The 26,772-nt window shown below is 40.5% G+C and overlaps 1 protein-coding gene across 1 annotated transcript in view; it reads right to left on the bottom strand.

Moving 5' to 3' along the window:
* LOC109038378 (atrial natriuretic peptide receptor 1) overlaps positions 1 to 26,772 on the bottom strand; it is a 405,535-nt gene that overhangs the window by 348,343 nt on the left and 30,420 nt on the right. Inside the window, exon 2 of the mRNA XM_072306602.1 lies at positions 2,857 to 3,022. Coding sequence (XP_072162703.1) covers positions 2,857 to 3,022 — 166 coding nt within the window. The remainder of the gene's footprint in view (positions 1 to 2,856; positions 3,023 to 26,772) is intronic.

Genomic DNA, 26,772 nt, shown 5'->3' with positions numbered 1-26,772 from the left:
ATCTAGGGATGTTTATTAATGCTAAATAACCAAACACTATCACGCGAGCGTCCGTAGCTGAGTGGCAGCGACACACGGGCGATCACTGAAGTTCAGCAACGTCGGGCGTAGTTAGTACTTCGATGGGAGCCCGCTTGGGAACCCGGGCGGAGCGCGGCTACTATCGAACTTAGAGTGAATTTCGGGTGCCTAAGAAACGCTTCTCTGCGGTCCACATTGACTTCTAGGAGTAAAAATGCAGAGTACTCCTAAAATAAATCACCGAAATTTTTTCACCGTATTTTTGCAACATTCCCATTATGTTGCTAAAACGTATTTTTGCAACATTCCCATTATGTTGCTAAAACACATTGCAGACACATTGCCAATTACGTTCATGCAAGCTGACAAAATTACACGTTGTGGCAACGTTACCACAACGTTGCCCGAATACGTAAATGGCGAAAATGCAACGTTTTGGCAACGTTGCCACAACGTAATTTTGCCGGGCGGGGGGGGCTTGCCCCCGGTTAGCAGCGCAAGCGAGCGTAGCGAGCTGAAGCAGCTAGTCCTTATAATATGATAATATGACAGAACCGTGATCCAGCGTTGACGCCGATTTCGGCTGTTGGTGTCTTCGACTTCAAGCGCTCCTAACTTCTGTAAAAACAGTCATTAGTCCAAAAATTGAGAGTCTTTCTTGTAGCATTTTTCGCTGACTTCACTTTTCCACGACCATTTTCGCGGTGTTGAGGAAAAACGACAAAAATGACAATTTTTTCAAATTTCCCGCGGTTTTCAGCGCGCTCTGGTGGACGGTACACGCATTGTATCAAACGATGATGCATCTTTCAAAATCAAAATTTAACGTACTTTCGCTTTGCAGAACTTTCTTTGTCGTCCGACGCACAGGGAACGAGTTATTACCGATTCTTGGACAAAAATGAAATTTGGCAACGTCTGTTCAAGATGGCGGCTTTAGCGGCAAAAATCGAAGGTAGCAAAGTTCAGATTCGAACTTAGCGCTAAAAAACACATAGGATACATATGCTAGAGATTATTTTCCACAATGTGGAAGGTAAACCCCTATTTTGGGATAGGTTGGCTATGGACTATTGTGCATTCACATGAGGCAGAAAAGGTCGATTTTAGCAACTTTCGGGCGGTCTGGCAACCCTTTCTCAGCGGAGTTCGACGGTCTGGCAAGGTAATATCTACTCAGAGAAGTCACCCCTACAAAATGAGACTAAAATCAACTATAATACTTTCCAGTTAAAATTTGCGGAATTTTTCGGAACTTTCGGGCGGTCTGGCAACCCTTTCCCAGCGGAGTTCGACGGTCTGGCAAGGTAATATCTAATCAGGGAAGTCACCCCTACAATATGAGACTAAAACCAACTATAATACTTTCCGGTTAAATTTTACGCAATTTTTCGGAAATTTGATGGGTCTCAAATTTTGAACCCAGCGGCTATGACCAGCCAGACTGCCCGATCCTTGCTACACTCGAGTGTCCCGATCTGAGAATGTATGTGAAAATGCGTATACTCTCCGGTTAGATAATTCGGTGCTGGCTCTCGGTCTATTGTGAAATATCTCACTATTAGCTAGTTTTGCCAGGTTGGAAAGAGAAAATTCCTTTTTATCTGCATGAATTCCCATTGGTGGCTCCGATTATCCAATGAGGCAAATGACCCCACCTACACCTAAAGTTATCTCTCCATGAATTGTGGTTATTTTCATGCATAAAAAAGAAAGGTGGTAGAGAGATTGCAACTTTTAAACTGAGGTACATATTTTTTTTTTTTTTTTTTACTTTTCTTAAGTAACTTGTGACCACTACAAGTGCCTACACGCATATCTAGGTATTTTTTGCTTTGTAAGTCTACGATTTTTGGCGACAATTTCATGAGTTTTCGATCGAGACACACATTTTTTCTCTTTATAAATCATTGATTTTCAAGATAATCGGGGAAAAATGCGAGGAAGTTCAACCTAAGAACAATTTTGGGGGGTTTAAGGGGTGTGGTGCAATAGTTATTAGCAATAGAGAAGAAGGGGTAGAATAATATATACATAAAGTAATATATAGTTAGTAATATTTAATTGCTGTGCAAGATCTTTAGAATGCCTGATACAAGGGTTATTATGATATAACAATTTATGTAATTTAGGAATTACTTCTGGGGATATGTAAGGTAAATTTAAGCTATTGGATTCATATTTTAACTGTAGATCACCCTAATCTCTTATCTATTGAAGTATATGAAGATTATATTAGTTTACGCAATTAGGTGGTTGAGGGTTATGGGTATTGGACTATAAATAATTGATTAATATATAATACCTACACATTGCTATGGACACATTTATGTAAATGGAGCTAGAGAGGGGTGGGAAAGAAAGAGTGAATTCGTGTGAGGTGAATGAGAAATAATGTAAAAGTGGGCACGATTCCTTTCGGCAAAATGGAAAAGTGGGAATTGAGTATGAAATCAAAAGGAACTGAGCGGCAAAATATGCTAGTTCATGAGCCGCGGGCATGTTACAGTTAAAGATGCCCGACCATCGCGCATTGTCCCCGATCTCGATACTCCCGATTGTCGATGCTGACGTCACTGGCACTCTATAATTCCCATTCATTCTCACGGCCCTCAACTAACGAGCTCACTGCTTCTTTCCCATTCTCCTCTGGTTTTTTTAGGCTGATTCCTATTGAATCAATCTACGCAGTAAAAATATTATTTTCCAAGTCGAGAACTTCAAGCATATCATGCTGGTTCCAAAATGTTACAAAAAGGGGAGAATAGATGGAAAACCCCTTGCTGGACCACGATCTAATATTTTTTTTGTGCACGGTACTGTAACTGTGGTCACCTGATCTCCCATGCCTGTTATGATGGGTTTGTTCCAGTAGGCCGCCAACCGCGCAACCGGCTCCAGGGCAAAGGCGCATGCCGGTCCAATGAAAGCGATGACCTTATCATGAAAAAACATGTCTGCGGCCAAACCTGGAGCCCGATCTCCTGAGCATGACGGGTAGCTGAAACAAAACATTTAGCATGTTCGGGTAGGCAAAATAAAAAACTTGATAGGACCGACAAAAATGAAATTCACTTTCGACTCAACTCACTGGAGTTTTTTTTTTTTTTTTTTTTTTTTTTTTTTTTTTTTTCCACATGCGATATTAGATGTATGAAGGGCCGTTTGTAACTAAAGGTACGAATGTCGGCAGTATACAAGAAATTATGTAATCCATGGGGGTATCCAAAAGTCACTGACCACCCCTGTAACTTTTTTCCAAATTGAGATAGAAGTTTGAAACTTTGGGAATGTTCCTTGGTCTGAGGTAGCAACTTTTTGGTCCCCCCAAAATTTTGAGAGGCGGCCCCCCTTAAGGGGGGCGGGGCTACCTTTTTTTCAAACAGCAACCCCCCCTTTGTGATGCCTCATTCGAAAGATAATAAAAAAAGGAAATTTTTGGCGCAAACCGCAGGTCAAAATGTTCATTTTTGACAAAAAGGCGGCCGGTCAAAATTCAAAATGGTGGAAATTTGGCATCTCTGTTGTTTATAGACGGATTGGTGCGAAACTCGGGATCCTAGGGTTTTTCGAGATGAGAAAAACGATTCTGGCATTGGTTTTCCGGAAAAGTCGGTCCTTTTCAAAATGGCGGCGGTCAAAATGGCGGCCTCGAGCGGGAAGTGGATATTTGGGCTGCATATCGTTGGATTTGCATGAAACTTGGTATCTGGGGGTATTTCGGCACAAAAAAACGAATCTTTCATTGGATATCTGAAATTTTGACAAATTCCAAAATGGCGGCGGAAAAATTGCGGTAAATCAGTTTTACGGCTGTTTACCGATGGATTGGCATGAAATTATTTGATATTTCAAGAATCTAATGAAAGATTCCCTTTTATCCAGCCAAAAACCGCCAGGATATCGAATTTCATGCAAATCCATCGGTAAACAGCCGTCAAACTGATTTACCGCAATTTTTCCGCCGCCATTTTGGAATTTGTCAAAATTTCAGATATTCTATGAATCTCAATACTCATTCTCAATGAATATCAATGAATGATATTCAATGATATCTTTTCGTGCCGAAATACCCCCAGATACCAAGTTGAATGCAAATCCAACGATATGCAGCCCAAATATCCACTTCTCGCTCGAGGCCGCCATTTTGACCGCCGCCATTTTGAAAAGGACCGACTTTTCTGGAAAACCAATGCCAGAATCGTTTTTTTCATCCCGAAAAACCGTAGGATTCCGAGTTTCGCACCAATCCGTCTATAAACAACAGAGATGCCAAATTTCCACCATTTTGAATTTTGACCGGCCGCCTTTTTGTCAAAAATGAACATTTTGACCTGCGGTTTGCGCCAAAAATTTCCTTTTTTATTATCTTTCGAATAAGGTATCACAAAGGGGGGGTTGCTGTTTGAAAAAAAAGATAGCCCCCGCCCCCCTTAAGGGGGGCCGCCCCCCCAAAATTTTGGGGGGACCAAAAAGTTACTACCTTAAACCGAGGAACATTTCCAAAGTTTCAAACTTCTATCTCAATTTGGAAAAAAGTTACAGGGGTGGTCAGTGACTTTTGGATAACCCTGTAGAGGAAATCAATTTCAAAATATCCGGCGGAAATCATTTTGGAAATTTCTTGTTGTTTTTATATAGAAAATCTAACTTTAAATTCGTTTGTCTCCCATCAAAATACCGCTTATACCGATTTTCGCGCAAATCTATTGACAAACAAACGGTGTCAATTTTCGGTCATCTTGAATTTTAACCGAACGCCATTTTGAAACGGTTTGAGATATTGACTTCGGGTCTGTCTGAAAAGTATCCTTTTCCTATGCTCTTTCGAACTAGGTATAACAAAGGGGGTCTTCCGGATTGAAAAAATAATTTGATTCCGTTCCCCCTCCCCCAAGGGTTCCCCGGAAAATTTTAGGGGGCCAGAAAGTAGCTCCCTATATCACCTAGGAACATCCTCAAAATTTCAAATCTTTGCCTCAATTAGGTAAAAATTTAGAGGGGATGAAAGGGACTTTTGGATCACCCTGCACATCGCACAAGTTTCGCCCTATATAATTTGAAGTCGATTCCCTATACAGGGTGCGGCAAAAGTCACGGAACCCCTGTTTAATTTTTTTACGGCTGCAGCTAGGAAAATGAAATTTGGGGGGTAGTCCTAGGTCAATGAAATCTACTTTTTGACCCCCCAAAATTTTTTTTGGGGGGGGGGGGGTTACGGACCCTAATTTTTGTTTTCGAATGGGAAGACCTCCTTTGTGATACCTCGTTCGAAAGAGCATAAAAAAAGAAAATTTTTTGCGTAAACCCGAAGTCATTATCTCAAACCGTTTCAAAATGGCGGCCGGTCAAAGCTCAAAATGGCCGAAAATTGGCACCTCTGCTATTTGCACATGGATTTGCTTGAAACTGGGTATCTGGAGGTATTTTGGCACGAGAAAAACGAATTTGACGTTAGATTTGTAAAAAAACCCTAATTTTTCAAAATGGCCGCCGGTTTAGGCTCAAAGTGGCCGAAAATTGGACAAACTCGATTTTTTGCCGATGGATTCGCCTAGGCTCAAAGTGGCCGAAAATTTGACAAACTCGATTATTTGGGTTTGTTTAAAAATCTAACGTCGAATTCGTTTCTCTCGGGTTAAAATGCCCCCAGAAACCGAAAATCAGGCGAATCCATCGGCAAAAAATCGAGTTTGTCTAATTTTCGGCCACTTTGAGCCTAAACCGGCGGCCATTTTGAAAAATTAGGGTTTTTTTACAAATCTAACGTCAAATTCGTTTTTCTCGTGCCAAAATACCTCCAGATACCCAGTTTCAAGCAAATCCATGTGCAAATAGCAGAGGTGCCAATTTTCGGCCATTTTGAGCTTTGACCGGCCGCCATTTTGAAACGGTTTGAGATAATGACTTCGGGTTTACGCAAAAAATTTTCTTTTTTTATGCTCTTTCGAACAAGGTATCACAAAGGGGGTCTTCCCATTTGAAAAAAAAAGTTAGGGTCCGTAACCCCCCCAAATTTTGGGGGGGGGGTAAAAAAGTAGCTTTCATTGACCTAGGACTACCCCCCAAATTTCATTTTCCTAGCTGCAGCCGTAAAAAAATTTAACAGGGGTCCCGGGACCCCGGGATGTATATTGACACATTTCTTACACTCAAAAAAAGCTCCGGCCGTGGAGGCCAGAAGCACCGAACCTGGAGCACGGACTGTATGTGCTATATGGCACTACCGTTCGCCTACGCGCCTGACGGTCGGGTTGCTACGTGCAGGGACGGCGCGGAGTCCTACGGACATGAAAACCGTAAGTCGCGGCCTCGAGCGGCATAGGCAGCTTGCGCTCTCGGCGCTACTTACGCGCTGGACGGCCGGAGCTCTGCGCGCCGCCGCTGTCCGCGACGTGGTGGATTTTTTCGGAACTACAGCTGAAAATTCACCTTTAAAGTACATACAAAAGAAAAACTTTCCAGCAAAATTTTAAACATTGAGTGAATTATCTTGTGTCAATTTCTGAACAAGATTTTTTTTCTTTCCTTCTCTTTAAAATAGGTATATATTTCTTTCTTGATAGTTCATAACAATTTAGTTTCAGGAAAGTAATGGATAATTCACTGTCTGAGAAAGAAAAAGAGCATATGAACGTTAGCTTGTTGATCATGTTTCAGATATCAAGAGAGATTTGAACTCCTTGGCTGATAGTTCAGCAAGTCAATTTGAGAAAAGAGATGAATCTTAGAGAAAGAAAATCAGCATATGAATGTTAGCTTATTCATCGTGTAGAGATATCAAGAGAAATTTTCAAAAACCTAACTTTAATGTTGCAAGCCTTCCTAGAAATAAATAAAGCACTGAGGAAGCACTGGAAGGAACAAATGTAGATAGATCAAAAATTCTTGCTACCTATTTTAAATGTAGAACAGACTGCCAAGGTATGATGAATTGCTAAAACTCATTGCAGCGAAAAATGTAAATTGAAAAATCATTTTTATCACTTGGCAGCCCGTTCTCAATAAATGTAATTACTTTCACTCAATGAGAATTCAGCATTTGTCAAAAACAAAACCTGGTTCATCCCTCAATAAAAAATACGAATGCAAAGTAGGAAATCACCTAAATGATTAACAAAGGAAAACCACAAGCGTAGGTCTAGGTACTTACAGATTTTTACTCCTTACGACTAGAAGAGCTTCAGGATCTTGAAAATGAGGTTGAGAATATTTCAAGGTGTAAATTCAGTAGTAAAAGTTGACAAAACTTCAAGATATAACTCTCCGCAATAACTACCGGATGCAATTTCCACAAAATATTAGCGAAGAAATATACCACCGAAAATTGTCACACTTGTTAAAATTATAGATCTTCCCTTCAGCAAACTGAAGCGCGATTCACACAAAATTTTACCACTATTACAGTAACACTGAGCTCCCTAGAATTGGGATATGGAATCAGAGAGATTATTCACAGCAACAACGTTCGAGCTTGCTCTCACTATCAGATAATCTGCGCAGGATGGGATCTGTAAAGTTTCCGCTATCAAATAGCTGTACTTGTAACAGAGAGGGAAGATGTCAGAGACTGCAATACTACTCACAGTTGAAAACATCTATGAGTTAGAGATTAGATCGAAATGGAATAAAAACTGTATCCTCTTACACAGGCAGAACAAAGCAAAAGTGATGATAAAATACAGTCAGCAATAAATGGATATTCTCGTGCCTACATTATCAGTATTTTAGTGTGGCGGTAATTTACTCTGTGGGAAGATGCGTGGCAGGTAATTGATTGCTTTTCTTTAATTTAAGTTCTTTCCCTTAGTAGGGGGAAAATAAGTGAATTGCAAACGAACTTACAAGGGGAGAGGATATGAGCTCAGTGCGTAGGTACTACCAAAACTGACAATTTTCACTTAACTCTCGTCGCATTTCCGAAAGTATTTGACAAGCGTTATCACACAGAACTTTAGAATCAATCGTGCACCACACAGAATCAAGAAAATATATCGGAAACCTCCAAAATTAAACGAAAAACGAACACACGAATGAGCAATGACCATCAATGACCAAGCAATTTAGTGACTGGATTCTAACCTCAATAAACAACGCTGAGTGGTGGCTCGATCGCTCCCGAATATTGTCAAGGCTGGCGGCAACTTTAAATTCACGCACTGAATAACATTGACGTAAAATATTATAATTTTCTGCGAATTTACACGGAGCCGTCTCAATTTTAATCTGATGGTGACGCCATTTTCCGAAAACTGAATCTCACCTCACTGCCAACGGCCGTGGAAGTGGTTGGTTCCGATCCTGAAACCCGTAACTTACGCTCGGCTCCTATCCGATCTTACGGCCATGAAGGCCGCGCGGGCTCCACGGGCCATCGGCCATCGGGTCCGGTACTAGCTGGCTAACAGCGCGTTAACACCGGGATCACCAGTGTCCAGAGCAACCGGGTCCCACGGCCGTAGTTTTTTTTTGAGTGTAACAGGGTGGCCCAGGCCTACCGTACCAGGCCTTTTTTTCGGTTAATTTGGGTCGTACGAAGTCCAGGATCGCGGGGATGAATAGGGAATCGACCCCAATCAACCCGAATTTCATGGTCCTGGAGCCCCCCTGGCCGCCCTTGGGGGGTTAAAGGAAGTGGGTCCGTGCTTCAAAAGTCAGGGTTTATGTCAAAATTTTGAAATTATTTCATTGGAATCAGAACGTACGAAATAACTTAAATCGACACCAAGAAATTCAAAATCGGCCCATACGTGTCCAAAATACCGACTCCTAAAGGTGGGGGACAGAGCCCCCTTTAAAAAAAGTTCAAGTTCTTTAAATTGACGAGAAGACTCGGAAAACATGGGTATTCATGGGTAATCGACCCCGAGGAATCCAAAGAGGGTCCCGTTGTTCTCAGAGACTTTTCTGATGGGGTACAGGGGGACTCTGAACTTTTAAATTTAACCGGTGTGGAGGTTACCCCTGTGCTCCATCAGAAAAGTCTGAGGACAACGGGACCCTCAAATTTGGATTCCTAGGGGTCGATTACCCATGAATACACATTTTTCCCGAGCCTCCACGTCAATTTAACGAACTTGAATTTTTTTTAAAGAGGGCTCCGTCCCCCACCTTTAGGGGTCGGTATTTTGGACACGGATGGGCCGATTTTAGCGGCTCTGGTGCTTGCACTAGAGCTGCTATTCCGGACGGTCCCAGCTGGGGAGTATCATTGGACCATGTTACATTGGAGAGACCGCGCGTTGGTTAATGGGAATCGGCGCCATTTTCGGCTATGTTCCTTGTCATGACTTTATTTTATTGCATATTGTTTTATTGTTAGCCAATGCTATGTTGTGTAGTGTATTTTTGGAATCATGGTGATACAGTCAATAATTCAAAACTTGTCTGTGCTTTAATCTCGTGATGGAAAAAATGTACTTTACGTTCAAAATTTGAAAATTTGAATTTTAAAGTTTTCGCGGTTAAGGAAGCTCCAACCACTGGGTTGGAGCTTCCTAGTCATATTACTCGATATCAGCTGATAGCAAACAAAGGTTACCAAGGAAACCGTAAACGTCTAATGCCGTCTGCCCACGTAGCAAATGGGAGGCGAAAATGGAAGTCATCAGTGCATCGTTGAGTGTTGACGCCCGATCCCATTTTCAGACATGTTCACACGTTTTGCTTGCAAAGAAAAAAGGCGGCAAATCAATTTTTATTATTGGACCAATGAGTGTTCTCCAATTTGAGTTTGTAAACATCGTGGTTTCTAGGTTAGGTTTTTGGCTGTGTGATAAATGATATTATGCCGTCTTTGATTTTGTTAAAATGACTCGATATATGTTATTTGATAAACGATTGGAGTTTTGATAAAGTAAGTTGATTTGAATTAAAAATTGTGTCCTTAAAAAATGGATGATGAGGTGATTTGGTTAACATGGGCATTTGTGGTACTTGCGGCGTATTGGGAGTTTGTATGGAAACGACGTGGCAGTAGTCCACACTTTTTACAAGAAACTATTTTGTACAAAGTTCTGTACAAATTTTACACTATTTATACAGTAATATAATACAAAAAAATTATGTACTTTATCACAACTCACATAGCTTCAAAACAAGATAGAAAATGATGGATGCTCAGCCCCGACACATCGATGATCGCGAAATTTGCGCGGCCCGCGCAATTTTCACGTTCAACACTCACCGATGCACTGATGACTTCCATTTTCGCCTCCCATTTGCTACGTGGGCAGACGGCACACAACTACCGTGGCCATCGGGGCGATTATTGAAATGACATCGACTCTATGTCGCCGCTTACGACAAGACATATAGCCCTATCTTAACCGTGTAATATATCGCAATTCGATATTCAAAACCATTACCTACAATTTCAGATATAAAAATGCAAATTTTTTGCAGCCTCGCTAAACGACTTATCAACCATGCATTCCAAAGTTTATTATCACAGGGCTGTGAAAATATACAATCTAATAAATACAAAATAACCAAATATCTAAAAAGACAAAATTTCAGTTACAGTCAGTTTCAGTCTTATTGTTGCACAAACTAGTTATTTGACAAAAAAAGAAGATGATCACTCAATTGAAAGAAATTGGCGCCCAATCACAACGACAAGTTAAAAAAAATACTGTGGGAGAGATTTTTTAGGATGCGGACCTCCAAAGAGCCTTCAAAATTAAAAGTATACAACAAGTGATAGTGCCATGCATTCTGCATATCAAGGGCCAATACACATTTATACACCGGCTACGTAAATCTGCTAAGTTACAAAACATGAATCGACAGTTGTCGGTTTGTACATCAGTGACAAAATGTGTCTAGGCCCTCATTCTTGACTACAACTACTGTCGCCAGAGCCGCTCTCCGACGCGAATGCGTTGGAGCTTCCTGCTTGTTTAATTTCTTGGTGTCGATTTCAGTTAAAAATTTTCGCACGTTCTGATTCCGATGAAATAATTTCAAAATTTTAACATAAACCCTGACTTTTGAAGCACGGACCCCCCCTTTTTACTCCCCCCCCCCCTCAAGGACGGCCAGGGGGCTCTGGGACCATGAAATTCGGATTTCTTGGGGTCGATTCCCTATTCATTCCCGCGATCCTGGACTTCGTACGACCCAAATTAACTGAAAACAAGCAGTGAACTCCAACACAATGTGTTGATAAGGCGCGTCATTAACTCGCACATATCAACCCCTTTAGTTTTCACTTACAGAGATTTCAAAATAGGCAAGTAGCACAACAAGAGAATTCATACGATCCAACACTGAGAGGTCAACGACGCACTTTGACGAGACCGTGTATTGTGAATGTAAAAAGCCATTCGAACGAGTTTAAGTTTTTTGATCTACCCGAAGCAAAACCTTATCAGATTCTTAAAGAAAAGTGCTACGGAATAATTGAAGCAAAGAAAGAAAAAATTTTGTCGAACTCCTGAAAGATAAAGTCGATTTAAAGGTATTTTGGGGCTAAAATACCCAAATCACCGGCACTATAAATCCCGTTATATTATTGAAAAGAAATTGACTCGATATAAGTGCAATTGCATAGATACGTCTTGATTTTGTTATTTTAAACGTATTTCCATGCAAAGAAGTTCAACCATGTCCATGCTTTATTCATTCATGAATTGGACTGAGTTAAACAGAAAGGAACCAACCCACATTTTGAAAAAATTGAGTTATGAGTGGTATTGAACTCAACCACTGCCCTACTATCTATCGCCAAAAATTCAAAGTTTTTGTTGGAGCAAATTTTGCAGAAATTGAACTTGAAGTTTATCTGTTACATTGAGTCTTATGCAGGAGCCAAACTTTAAACCTCTTTTTCTCGGTTCGATCCCAATGTGGCTTGGTTCCTTTCTGTTTAACTCCGTCCAATTGAAAGTAAGCAATCTACATCCCGAAAATCTACCGATTTGCCGTAAAAAATCGCAGACACTTGATATACCAAGTCAATGCACCCACTCATTGAATTTACCAACCAATTTCGTGAGTGCAAATATGTAAAAATCAATATGCTATTGTCATTTTGGGTGCATTTACTTCTCATGAGACAATAATAATTTCAATCCCGAAAAACCATCAAATTAAATAATCAATTAAATCAATATCGAAATGTGTCGACTCCCTGACGTGAACATTGGATTCTACGTGTAAAAATACTCACGTATCGATATGCATATCAGAAAACCAGAACCAGAACAGAAACCATGTGTGGACACAGTTAGCAGTCCGCGGCAACATCCATTCAACAGAATAATGGTAAAAATTAGATAGGATTTTAGCCGCTTTGCCCGCCTCTCCTCGTTATTTACAAACCGTCGTAACCGGAGTCAGAAGTTCGCGGTAGTCACTTTTCGGTAAGGAACTAAGGGACTCGGTTATTGTATCGAGTGGGGGGTCGAAACGATCGCAAAGGCGGTATACTACGTATACGCGCCAAAAGGTCTGGTACGGTAGGTCTGGGCCACCCTGTTTATTACACGATTTTCGCCGTATATTTTGAAGTCGATTTCCTATATATTGACACATTTCTTATACATTGCGACAGTCTCGCATTTGTATTTCAAAATTTTCTATATATTATCTTGAATATTTCATATGTTACATAATTACTTATATATTGCCAACATTCGTATCTTTAGTTACTAACGGCCCTTCCTATTAGGTGGTTGGAAGTTAGAGCAATATTCATCACACTTCACCAATCACACATAAAACAGTATGGTAACCTCGAATCGAAGAGGGTCTGGGTGCTCGAATCGGCGGGTATCGCCAACAATGGACTATCCGCTTGTCCAGATCGTTGAGAATTACGTGTGTTTAAATGGGCGGTATTGTTGCTCTTAGTCTGCTTTTCCTTGAATTTTAGTCAGTTTTTAAAGTTTTCTTGATTTAATCAAAAATTTTGTGCTCTTTGATCTTTGGATTTTCAAAGTATTGGGATCAAATAACGGAATATGCACCGATCCATGTGCCAATTATTATCCTTTTTCTATTTCGGATGGAGGGAATACCATCTGAGCTACTTGCATACTAATTGTAAGTTCATAAAATCGTCACTTTCTGGGCAAAGTATCACAAACGCTATGCGACAATTAAAAATTTCCGCCACCATTTTATTTTTTACAGAGAAATTGTTGGTTGAATCTGTTTGAAAATTCCACTGAATTTTATCAGTAGCAAAAAAAATCCAGTGCAATTTTTGAACAGCTTCGTTGAACAATTTCTCAGTAAAAAATAAAGTGATGGCGGAAATTTTTAAACGTCGCATGGTACTTGTGGTACTATGGCGGGAAGGTGACGAAATACGTAACGCTTTACGGTGCGGTTGGAATCTGAGCCGGCGCGGCGTTACGGTACGGAGGAGAAAGGGGGCACACTGGGTACAGGGCTGCGTTACGTAACTGTTGACGATGCATTTACTTACTGTTTTTTTAAACTCATCATTGTTTTATCTTCCTTTCATTAACCTTCATAAGTAAGTATTTTCGGACCACTTAATTTAATTATTTTTTCTTTCATTTGTTGTTTCTTTTATCTATTGCTTCACAAATAAAAAGGAGTAAAGGGAGAGTGATAACTGTTTTGAAAAAAATACATAAACATTGAACCTGTTTCTTTGTTAAAAAAGCATGACTGACGAATGAAACAAATCCCGTGCGAGGCACGGGTACTCTTGCTAGTCAAGCATAAATTTATAGTTTGAGAAGTTATTATAAAAGGAAAACAAGCAGTGAACTCCAACACAATGTGTTGTTAAGGTGCGTCATTAACTCGCACATATCATCCCCTTTTGTTTTCATTTACAGAGATTTCAAAAGAGGAAAGCAGCACAACAAGAGAATTCACGATCCAACACTGCGAGGTCAACGACGCACCTTGACAAGACCGTGTATTGTGAATGTAGGAAGCCATTCGAACGAGTTTAAGTTTTTTGATCTGCCTTATGCAAAATCTTATCAGATTCTTGAGGAAAAGTGCTACAGAATAATTTAAGCAAAAAGAGGAAAAATTCTGTCGAACTCCCGAAAGTTAAAGTCGATTTAAAGGTATTTTGGGGCTAAAATACCCAAATCACCGGTAGTATAAATCCCGTTATATAATTGAAAAGAAATGGACTCTATATAAATGCAATTGCATTAAATATGTCTTGATTTTGTTATTTTAAACGTCTTTCCATGAAAAGAAGTTCAATCGTGTCCATGCTTTATTCACTCATGAATTGAAAGTGAGCAATACCGATTTGCGTTAAAAAATCGCAGAAACTTGATATACCAGGTCGATGTACCCAATCGTTGAATTTACGAATCAATTTCGTGAATGAAAATATGTATAAGTCAATATGCTATAGTCATTTTGGGTGCATTTTTTTGTATGAAACAATAATAATTAGTACTTTCAATCCTAAAAACCATCAATTTAACCATTTCCGTATAAAATCGAAAAAATCAAAATATGTCGACTCCCTGGCGTGAAAATTAGATTCTACGTGTAAAAATACTTATGTATGTATCGATATGCTGAACAGAAACCATGTGTGGACACAGACAAAAGTCCGCGGCAACATCAATTCAACAGAAAGACGATTTTAAACCCCGGTTCGATGGCCGAATCGGCTGCCGAAATAGCAAGCCATTTTGGAAGGGTTCTATGAAAAATTCATGATATTATCGACTCTTAGGGAATCACCCCGCCGTGGCAAAAATTGGTGGTATAAATGTTCGAGTGCTTAAAATAAGTAATCGCAATAGAGAAACTAACAGCGGAATAAACGCATAAACGCTTAGCTCGCATTAAACTACGGATTCAATTTCCTTTTATTAATATAACGAGATTCACTACCGGTGATTTAGCTATAATAGCCCCAGAATACTTTTAAAGCGCCTTTACGATCCAGAATCTCGACGGATTTTTTTTTTGGGGGGGGGAGAGGGGGGGGGAGAGGGGGGGGGAGAGGGGGGGGGGGCTTAAACGACTTAAGAGACACTGTAGTTAAAAATATAAAGATTACCGAGATCAGATTTAGGCACACCGGGATTTTTTTTTTTTTAGATTTAGGCACACCGAGTATTGTATGCAGTACTGCTCCTATTCGACCCTTGTCTTCAGGTCAAAATTCTTACACAGAAGCCCCTTGCAATTAAGAGGCGAATTTTTTGTAATTCCTCCCAATTTATTCTCCGTTATAAAATTGAATTGCTTGTCAAATTCTGAGGTCAATTATATTTAATTGTAATTTATATATTTCTTTTTTTCCCTTCATTTTATTTTTTGTATGGAGAAATCGAAGTTCCGTTGATTTCTTCGGATTTCGAACACTGTAACTTCTCTTCTATTCGGCCGATTTTTATGAATGAGGCCTCTTTTCATTCGTGTTTTAACGGAGAGTTAGGAACAAATTAGTCTGTTCTCATATGTACATCCGTGGGCAACTTTCTGAAAAAAGTTGGTGAGTGGTATCAATCTCTTCGTTATGATGTCTAGAATCAGAATTTGGATGGTGATAACCTTGAAAATCGTGCAGAAAGCGCTCAAAGCCCAAAAACAAAATGACGGCCGCTCGGTAGCCCTTATTTTTGAAAATTCTGTATTATGGCATGTGAGGTACCGATTCCAATGTTTTTTGGGTCGTAAAATCCGAATATGGTGTTTAAAATGCCCTCCGGTCAAAAGAAATGTAGCAAATCCAACATGGCGGCTGAAAATACCCACCCGGCGTGAAAATCGCTGAGTATTCTCAATTGACCGTCAAGTGAGGCGGCCAATGATAGTGTTGTGTGATCCCAGGTTTCAAAACAGAGTTACAACTCACTGTACGGCCCATAAAAAAACCCCAAAATCCAATATTGCGGCCAAAATGGCCGCTGATCGAAACCTGTTTTTTTGGTATCGGCGTATGGCGTCGAGTGGGGTATCGTTTCTGATGTATTTTGGGTCGCACATTACGAATATGAAGTCAAAAATTACTCTTGGCCAATATTGAAGCTCGCAAATTCAACATGGCGGCTAAAATGGCAGGCATGGATAGAATAAAAGCAATTATATACAGCGGTAGTCCTGATTTACTACATTTGTGGGGTCTGTTACACGCCAAGCCTCTATAGCCTCGCCAAGTTTAGCCCCTTTTTTTTGGATGCCCGAGTTGGTCAACGGGACAAGGCTCAAATGAAACCTTATGGTAAAGCAAACTTCCACTCAAAGTTTCAACTTGAAGTGACACCTCGTTTAGGCTGTACAGCGTTGCCAATTTTTCATTTTTATATCCCGTCAAAAAAAAACAGTCAAATGACGACGTTGTCATCTTTTGGAGGTTTGAATGTCCTTTAAACGCCCGAAGTAGCAGAGAAATCTAACAAAGAAAATTATAATATATATACTGGACGGACAAACGGTCCACTCGATTTTGTCATTCCATTTCTAATGAAGAAAAGATACCCTATGATGCATGTTAAAGTTGACGTTCAGAAACTGATAACCAAGCAATATCCGTAGAAGGAAACTCTCACATTGATAGTATATTTGATGTCCAAAAAACGTAAGAACACCGTTTACATTGGTTATCCGAATATTTCAATTTTCTGGGACATCTTCCGGATAAGCAAATTATCACAAGTTTCATTTCCGAACTAGCACCGCCAATAAATGACCTTCGGCCAAAATTATGTCTAGGGTAGGATGGGGTCAGTCCGCCACTTTTTTGCCCCAAGATTTTTCCTGAGTTACCTAATTGATGGATGAACTTGTTTGAATGCTAAGAGTGATCTTTGGACCTTTGACTATGCACAAAAAAAAATTGGATACTTTAGGTGCATTTTCTCCCCCTTTTTTGAACTTTTTAAAAAAAAAAAAAAAAGTGGCGGAGTGACCCCACGAGTAGGGTCAGTCCGCCACATTCTTAGGGTCAGTCCGCCAGTGCTGGGGTCAATACGTCAGTAGCAAATGAAGACATGAGAAGTGCTGGAAAAAACAATTTAATTAAGAAAAATGAAGGAAAACAAACATATCTGAACTCAGAACTTCAGTCAGTACAAAAAAGTCTTTAACTATAAGAACGAAAAGTTAATTTTAAAGGTCTAATAAATTTCAAAATTTGAATTTTTTTTTTTTCAAAAAAAAAGTTAAAATATTAATAAAAAGTCGGTGGTTTTGAAATTGAACTACATACGTATAAAAGACTAGCCAGTGTAGCAGCACCTAAACCTAAAAAGGGGTCACTTAGCCAGTAGCAGAATGACCCTCGGCGTCACTGGCGGAATGACCCCATCCCGGCTTCGCTGCACAAAATTGTTACCTGACATGACAGAAGTAAAGATATTTCAAAGATCAAAAACGGATTCAATAGCCTTGAGTGAGTAGTTTACGATGATGTACTCACCAAATTTCGATCACCAAACCACCAAAGTCCAGACGAAAAGTTCCAAAAAAGAAAAAAGGTACGATCGGGAGCAATTTTAACATTTTCGCCTGTAGGTTAGTTGTAAACAAATGAATCATGCATGGAACAACATATAGTAGATGAGCACTTCCAACTGCTTACTCCCATGCTTTGAATTTCCCAATTCGACCACCGCTAGGGGCGCTACGGTCGACTGGCGGACTGACCCACCCTGGCGGACTGACCCCATCCTACCCTACGGATACATTATCAACTAACAATTGACATCCTAAAAACATGGCTCAAATAATCGTGGCACTCTTCAAGTCAGAAATGCATTCAATACTTCTTCCGCAGCACAATGTTTTTAAGTGACTAACACAGGGACATTCCAAGGACATCTATTTTTTTCAGCAAATGGTAAGACACGTAAACATCCGTTGGACATTAATTGAAAAAATCACCCACCCGGTGAAAAACCCTTACACCCGAAGGACGTCCGATCTTGTGTGCTGCACATCGCGGGAGTAAGAGACATCCAATGGACGTCCCATGGACTTCTTTTCATACTATTTGGGTAGTTTGCGGTTATCCGAAGGACGTCTACCGGGCGTTTTAATTTTTTTGCTTTTTCATTTTTTCAAGAACGTCCGCTGGACGTTCTCGGGATGTGCGCTGCATACAGCAGAAATCGAAGACATCCGATGGACGTTCCACGGACATTGCCCCGATTCTTATGTCTTCGGAGATATCCACTAGAGTCCCTTTATACCCAGAGTCAAGACAACTCGATTATCAGCTGACTGGCATCCGGCCTTGGCTGGCCATGGAGGCCGAAATGAGTGCACCCAAACGAACGATATTGAGGGGTAAGGATCAGGAATCCTGCGATGTCTGTCACACAAAAACAACAACATCAACAAATTGATCAATTAAAAAGAAAATGAGATTGGTTTGTGAATAATTTCTTAATCTATTTTCATTTTGGACCGATGGCAATAACAATTTACTCTTGATAAACCACAATTATTGTCCACGCCACGAAAAGTGGCGGCTGAGGGGCGGAGCCAGTCGGCCGGTCCAGTCCTATTGTTGAGGGGTTGAAGCGCAGGTATAGGCCCAGTCATTACCCCAGACACGCGTCGAGCGACGGCCGCACTATGGTCCCAATCCGCTCGGGAGCGCTCAAAAATCGATATTTATGAAATTGGACGACATTTTTTTTTCGAGTCAAAATTGATAAATATAGTATCTACAGGTCATAAACTACACATAGTATACCTCAAAAAAATTTCTAGTCACTTTGAAAGTGTCACAAACTGCGCGAATAGTCGGACATGTATTTTCTAACCCGTGAAGTGGCTATTTCTAACAAAACGGTCGGAGCCTCTCCTGAATCATGAAATGGTCTCTCAGAATTCTTGCTTATACCATTTTGTAGAAGACTCTAAGAGGATTGTAACGCACTAATTACAATTTTTCTCCGAGGCATTCTGATACATTCTACACAAGGTAGAAGTTGGGTACCTATTTTTCATGAAAAAATACCGATTTTCCCCACGTACCTACTTTCATTTTAAAAAAAAGTCACCAAAGGTCACCTAATGAGACACCTTTAGGGAGCTTCTACACATCCTTGGGAAGCTACAGTAGAAATATTTCGTGCTTTGGTTTGCTTTTTCTCGAGAAATTGAATTTATTAGGTCTCTAAGTCGGTGGCTAAAATAACGGTATTTAGCAAGTTTAGCCATCGATCAATCTGCAGTCGTCTTAAACTTTTTTGAGGCATGCGACACCTCCAAAAACGTGCTCTAATAGTCTCTATGAGTCCTTAAGAAGGATTTTAAACCAAAAATTGTTGGTTCTTCTTGCTTTTTGAACGAATTTTGAATCTTTTTCGTACCTGCGTGTTTCCTTCAAAATACTGTATTACAACCCTGGAAAGCCCCTCGAAAAATATTCTAAGACATTTGGCACCTCCAGAGACACTTTTAAGTCATTTTTACAGATCCTTAGGAAGGCAACCGAACCAAAAATAATTGCTTCCGCCTGCTTTTTCGACCAAATTTGAATTTTTTACGTGACTACGTGTTCGCCCCAGAAAAACTCAATTTTTTGCCCTGAAAAACACCTGTAATTGCAGCCTTAACACGTGCTAAGCAATTTTGCATCTACAGAGACGCCATTATGTAGCATATATGAATCTTTTTGAGGTTGACCGTTTCGAAAAAAATTTGGTTCCCCCTACTTTTTGAGATTTTTTGAAAAGTTTTCCGTTCCGCAGTTTTATCTTTAAAAATGCTGTTTTCCATCCTAGAAAGTACCTATTGATGTAAAATTCTTTACTCCCCGAATATTTATCCATTGTTGATTGAATTTTCCTTAACGTGACAATATTGCACCCCCCGCTCTTCAACATTGTTATGTACCCGATTTGCGTTTCCCGGCAAATCAAAATAAAGAAAAGTCTTCTCTGAAGCATTATTTCGACATTTTTAAAATACAAATGAATTTTAGATCTATTTCATTTTTTTCAGTTTAGTTATCCTTTTAAAAAAAAAAAAAAATAAAAAAAAAAAAAAAAATAAAAAAATTGGGGGGGGGGGTGTCAAAAAATTAAAACATCCTTAATTTTGCATGAACTGTACATGTATGTGCAATGAACGCATGGTTTTCATCCAATCTAAGCAAGTATAACAAGCCAATCGTATGGCAGTTTGTGATTTATGTGAAAAAATGACAATAACTTTTGCAAATGATTTTTTAGGGAAAAGCGGAGGTCAAATTCGGATTCAGCGCATCAAAATCACGAGGAAAACATATCTTAAATGTATTTATACTCAAACGGAGAGCCGCTATGATTTTTGATCACTGAAAAGTGAATTGGGACCATAGTGGGCCGGCCAGGGTGAGTACACACTGAGCGCACCTTGATCTCGGCGCCCGGGGTGGCATCCAGCGCGACGCATCGCGCCGCGTATTCTCCCCAATTAACGCTGGATGCCACGCCGCCGGGCGCCGGGTTCAAGGTTCAGTGTGAACTCACCCCGGCCGGTCGTTGCTCAACCACGGGCCAATATCTGCGCTTCAACCCTTCAACAATAGACTGGACCGGCCGACTGGCTCCGCCCCTCAGCCGCCACTTTTCGTGGCGTGGACTTTAGGTACTTAATATTTCCATTATTCTTGTTCACATTCAAGGTACCGCCATCTTGGTGCACTCGTTTCGGCCTCCATGAGCGAGAACCAATCAGAATTGGATTTTTTTAGGCCACTTTCAGCCCAACCCTGGCCCAACCAAAAGTGAGTTGTCTTAACTCTGGGTATAAAGGGACTCTAATATCCACGGTACGTCTTGAGGGCGTGTGAGATTATGGGATTTGTCTTTCCTCCTAATGTGTCCACCGGATGTCCATCGGATGTGTGCTGCACAACGCGGGAGTAAGAGACATCCAGCGGACGTCTCATGAACATTCATACTATTTCGGTATTTTGCGGATATCCGAAGGACGTCTACCGGGCGTTTAAATTTTGTGGATTTTTCATTTTTTCGAGACCGTCCGCTGGACATCCTTTGGATGTGCACTGCATACAGCAGAAATAGAATACTTACATCCGATGGACGTCCCACGAACATTGCTCCAATTCATAGGTCCTCCGAGATATCCACGGTACGTCTTCGGGCCGTGTACAAATATCGGCTGTGTGCCTTCTTCCTAAAGTGTCTGCCGGATGTCCATCGGATGTGTGCTACACATCGCGGGGGTTTGAGACGTCCCATGGACATTCATACTATTTCGGTATTTTGCGGATATCCGATGAAGGACGTCTACCGGACGTTTAAATTTTTTGGATTTGTCATTTTTTCGAGAACGTCCGCTGGACATCCTTTGGATGTGCGTTGAATACAGCAGAAATAGAAGACATTTGATGGACGTCCCACTGACATTGCTCCAATTCTTAAGTCCTTCCAGATATCCACGGTACGTCTTCGGGCCGTGTACAAATATCGGCTGTGCGCCTTCTTCCTAAAGTGTCTGCCGGATGTGTGCTACACATCGCGGGGGTTTGAGACATCCAATGGACGTCCCATGGACATTCATACTATTTCGGTATTTTGCAGATATCCGAAGGACACCTGCCAGACGTTTAAATTTTTTGGATTTGTCATTTTTTCGAGAACGTCCGCTGGACATCCTTTGGATGTGCACTGCATACAGCAGAAATAGAATACATCCGATGGACGTCCCACGGACATTGCTCCAATTCATAGGTCCTCCGAGATATCCACGGTACCTAGCCCATTGCACTCTAAAGGTGCATACTTCAACTTATTCGGCGTAGATTGTATCGCCTTAGTTCTACATGGCATAGCTTCATTTGAAATCATGCAGTGAAGCGTGAATCTTTCGCACATCTTGCATTGTAATGGTAGTTCAAATCGAAATGCGCTTATCAATATGTATCTGCCTCGAAAAAGAAAGATGTCAGATACCTAAGCAACCTGTTTGAAGTGTCATATCTTGCTTAGAATGTGGAGTGGGAGTGTACTTACTCATAATCAGGGAATCCTGTCTTTGTTAGCCATCAGCATAAGCAACCATCCGACTTGAAATTAAGTGTACAGATAATAGACCATTAAAGCAACGCTAATTTCGAAATAATTCTCATTTTTTTTTTTTTGTTATATCGAATACTTATCCCCGATCAAGACCGCATACCGCACTGAGAATTGAGATCAAAAAATGAATAAGCACTGATATCCCGGTCAGCCGCGCGATTTTCGTAGTTCGACGGATGGCTCCACTTACACAGTTATGGAAAACATCTACTTAGACGGCGTTTTAAAACTTTTAAACTCAATCAAACCGGATACTTTGAAATAACGGCTGTGAGGAATGTATAGAAGTATACAGGGTGTCCGGAAGTTAACGTACTTAACTTTCAGGATCGCTTTTTAGGCTCAAAATAAGACTTTTTTCCGATACACATATGCGCGAAAACGCTTCATACGTGAGCTATGCGCTTCCAAAGTTGCCATTTTTTTTCGTTCAAATGAATATAGCTCCTCGTCATTTTTTCATAGGTGGCTGAAACTTTGCATAGGGGGGTATTTTTTAGCGCTCCATTCATTTTTTGTGTTTTCAAGGACGTGCGTCTTCGAAAAATGACGTCACAAGCGTTCCCGAATTTGAAAATTGCGATAACTTTTTTGGTAGATGATATTTCGAAAAACGGATCACGGCACGTGAAAGAGCGTTCTGAGAGAAAATTTTCCAGAAACGCGTCATTTCGACGTAAAAGAACTTTGAAAAATTTTAAGATTTTCGAAGCTCCTTGCTGTGTAGGCAATTTTTACTGCAAGGATTGAAAAATTGCCTATAGAGCAAGGTGCTTCGAAAATCTCGAAGCTATTGCGACGGCTCTTGACCTTTCCCTCACATTTTTTCCAGGCTTGGGACTGGCCCGAGCATCATCTTACGAAAATCATCGCGGTTAGGCGGCGATATTTTTGATATCAAATATCCACCGAAAAATCATACTTGGAGGCTTATCGAAAACAAAGTGTGGTAGTTTCGTAGCATAAGTTTCACAAGTCATGCTTAATAATTACTTGTAAATGCTCGGGGCGGTTTAAAAGGATTTTTTTTTTTTTTTTTTTTTTGTTTTTTTTTTTTTTTTGCATAACAAATGGACAATAGCAACAGTAAAATTGAATGAAACAGTTCAATCACAGGTTTTGTTCATATGGGAGCCGTTTACAGCAACGCATGCGCTGTATCTTTTCAAGAGAGACATGGTCGTCGCTTTTCTCGAATTTTTTGCCGAGGCTTGTCGAAAACATGGTTTCAAAGTGTGGTAGTTTCTTAGCATAAGTTTAACAAGTCATGCTTAATAATTACTTGTGAATGCTCGGGGCTGTTCAACGCCGCTCCTCTCAAGGCAGAGATTCGTAATATCTGCTCTGCACTTATTCACCGAATTTCTCATTTCATGTTCATGAATATGATTTTTCGGTGGATATTTGATATCAAAAATATCGCCGCCTAACCGCGATTTTCGTAAGACGATGCTCGGGCCAGTCCCAAGCCTGGAAAAAGTGTGAAGGAAAGGTCAAGAGCCGTCTCAATAGCTTCGAGATTTTCGAAGCACCTTGCTCTATAGGCAATTTTTCAATCCTTGCAGTAAAAATTGCCTACACAGCAAGGAGCTTCGAAAATCGTAAAATTTTTCAAAGTTCTTTTGCGTCGAAATGACGCGTTTCTGGAAAATTTTGTGCAGTACCCCAACCCCTTGATTTTTTACGCTCTTTCACGTGCCGTAATCCGTTTTTCGAAATATCATCTACCAAAAAAGTTATCGCAATTTTCAAATTCAGGAACGCTTGTGACGTCATTTTTCGAAGACGTACGTCCTTGAAAACACAAAAAATGAATGGAGCGCTAAAAAATACTAGACTACCTTTAAAGACAGAGTATGGCCATTCGTATCTTTTTACTACAGGAAAACTGTTCCGCTTTTTGATTGGTCAACGAGTTTTTAGGCTTCATGATGCTCTTAGGGCCGTAAATAAACAAACAAGATGGCGGCTCACCGTAACATCGATGAGAAGCTAAATTTGACAACAATGGACCTGTTGCATGCAAGAGATAGGTACAGCCGTGCGAATAGACTTTTTAGAGGTTAAATGACATGAAAATTACGATGGTCACATTAAAAAAGTCTGAAATACACTCCTTACTGCGCAATTTGCGTTGTTAGAAGCGCGCTTTTTCAAATTTCCCGCGTCGGGGGGCAGTTTTCTTACGGAAACAATTAACGGCAACTCGCAGCTATTTCCGGTCAACTAAAACTGACAACATAACCTAAAAATCGGAGCTCGTGATATCGTGAAATGAAATGTAGAAGGATTGCGTTGGATATTTAAAAGTTGATCGATTTGGTGACCGCATAAAGCGTATATGGACCACTATAAGAGATCACGTTAGGTTTGTGAACAAACTGAAGGAAAAAACGCAATAGTGTATTTCCTTCGGAAAATACACTAATAACAACAACAACAACAACAACAACAACAACAACAACGACTCGGCATCTTCCGGAAATCACCGAGCCCGCCGTTTGCTCGTTTCCGGTGATTAGAAAACTGCCCCCAGACGCGGGAAATTTGAAAAAGCGCGCTCCTAACAACGCAAATTGCGCAGTAAGGAGTGTATTTCAGACTTTTTAAATGTGACCATCGTAATTTTCGTGTCATTGAACCTCTATAAAGTCTATTCGCGCGGCTGTATCTCTTGCATGCAACAGGCCCATTTCAATTATGCAGCAGTAACAATTTAAACGAGCATATCTACGAACAGCACACGAAAAACACATGAAAACATTGTTAAATTGCCTTTCACCAATCACAGGAGGATGCAAGATGTGTATAACCTCAATCTTGCTTGCTGATCTCGGCCATCTTGTTTGTTTATTTACGGCCCTAAGAGCATCGTGTCAGCCTATTCGCTCGCGACCAATGAAAAACCGGAACAGAAATGGCCATACTCTGTCGATAAAGGTACTCCAAAAAATACCCCCCCCTATACAAATTTTCAGCCACCTATGAAAAAATAACGAGGAGCTATATTAATTTGAACGAAAAAAATGGCAACTTTGGAAGCGCATAACTCACGTATGAAGCGTTTTCGCGCATATGTGTATCGGAAAAAAAGTCTTATTTTGAGCCTAAAAAGCGATCCTGAAAGTTAAGTGCGTTAACTTCCGGACACCCTGTAGAACCATGAACTAAGACTGAGTGCGAACAGTGTTACTAGAGTCCCTTTATACTGAGAGTCAAGACAATTTGAATCCATTTCTGATTGGTTCCCACATAGCACAGAATATTGATATAATATTACAATAGTACTGACACGTCAGTAGTGTCAGTATTTATATAATGCTGATGTATCCTGATTTAATATTATATCAAGACTATGCCAGTATTTATTAGTTACTGATTTGGAGCTGTCAAAATATTGTCACAGTATTGGCCGAAAAGGTTGATTTCATATGGAAATCAGGGTTATGACAAGGTCATCAGAACACTGCAGGACACCGACAACATGTATGCATTACTACCTTGACACTGAAACGTCTGTACCAGAGACAAGAGACCCTCCACTAGTATCTTGGCCATGGTGGAAGCTTTTACTTTCGGGACTTCAGCATTCTACTGTTGACTTACCTACATGGTTGATGTTCAACAACGTGTTGGCAGTTTCGTTTTGCTAACAAGCCGAAAATGGCCGACGTTTGGGAAAGTTGTTTGGCTCATGACGTCATCCGAAGCTCATCATCGACCATGTAGGTAAGTCAACAGCCGAAACTAGGGTGATGACTGTTGCTCCCTAATAATTGTCCATAAGGAATTGTTGAAACCCCGAAAGTAAAAGCTTCCACCTGTCGCTAGGAGGCTAGTGGAGGGTCTCTTGTCTCTGGTCTGTACACTCAGCGCCCACTGTCAAGTAGATATGAAAGTTCAGACGATGACCGTCATTTTCATAGTACTGCACATGTATTACATTTGAAACATGAATTACACAAGTACCTACCTATACAAGTACTGAATATTATAAACCACTTACTTGATGTCCTGCGACGTTTAGTAGCGTAAAATACCCGGACGCCCTCGGGTGGATTTGATCCCGAACCGCGGAATTCCTAGCCCAGTACTCTACCATTGAGCCACAGGGAGCTGATGGTGCTTCGGGTTGAAATCACGCCTGTTAATAAGGCTGTTATAGCATGCATAGTATCAGTGCGCGGCTCGACTTTCATCATAACTTTGATTAACACCGTGTTTTCTTAGGCTTCTTTTTCTTCCTATATTTTTTTTTTTACCTCGTCAGCATTGACTCAATACTGTTGTTTGATATATTGAAGGTATCAGTGTTATATTCATGCTGACGCGGTATACCTTTTAACCGACAATCTTAATATCATACTCGTTAGTGTTGGTGATATCATGTCAACATCCAACAATATGTATCAGTATTGACATAAGATTCTATGCTATGTGGGTTCCCGTATTTTAGGCCTCCACAGTGTCACAAACGGGAATAAAGATTACATTTTCACCAATTGCAAAGATTATAATCTGGAATGGATCAGGGAATTACGGGTTCGGCAAGGAAAAAACGGAATGGGAGGAGGAACGGAGAAAGGCATTTGAGAATGGGCCGATCAAAGATTACGAAAAACGTTCAATTTCTGTAATCTTTATTCCCGTTTGTGACATCCATGAGCCGAATTGTCTTGACTCTCAGTATAAAGGGACTCTAAGCGTTACTAACGGGAGAAATCCGAACGAAAAATATACACCTTTT

The sequence above is a fragment of the Bemisia tabaci genome, chromosome 1, assembly GCF_918797505.1.
Source record: "Bemisia tabaci chromosome 1, PGI_BMITA_v3".
Lineage (NCBI taxonomy): Eukaryota > Metazoa > Arthropoda > Insecta > Hemiptera > Aleyrodidae > Bemisia > Bemisia tabaci.
Note: the sequence above shows the minus strand (reverse complement) of the source record. Positions and strands in the feature narration are given on the sequence as shown.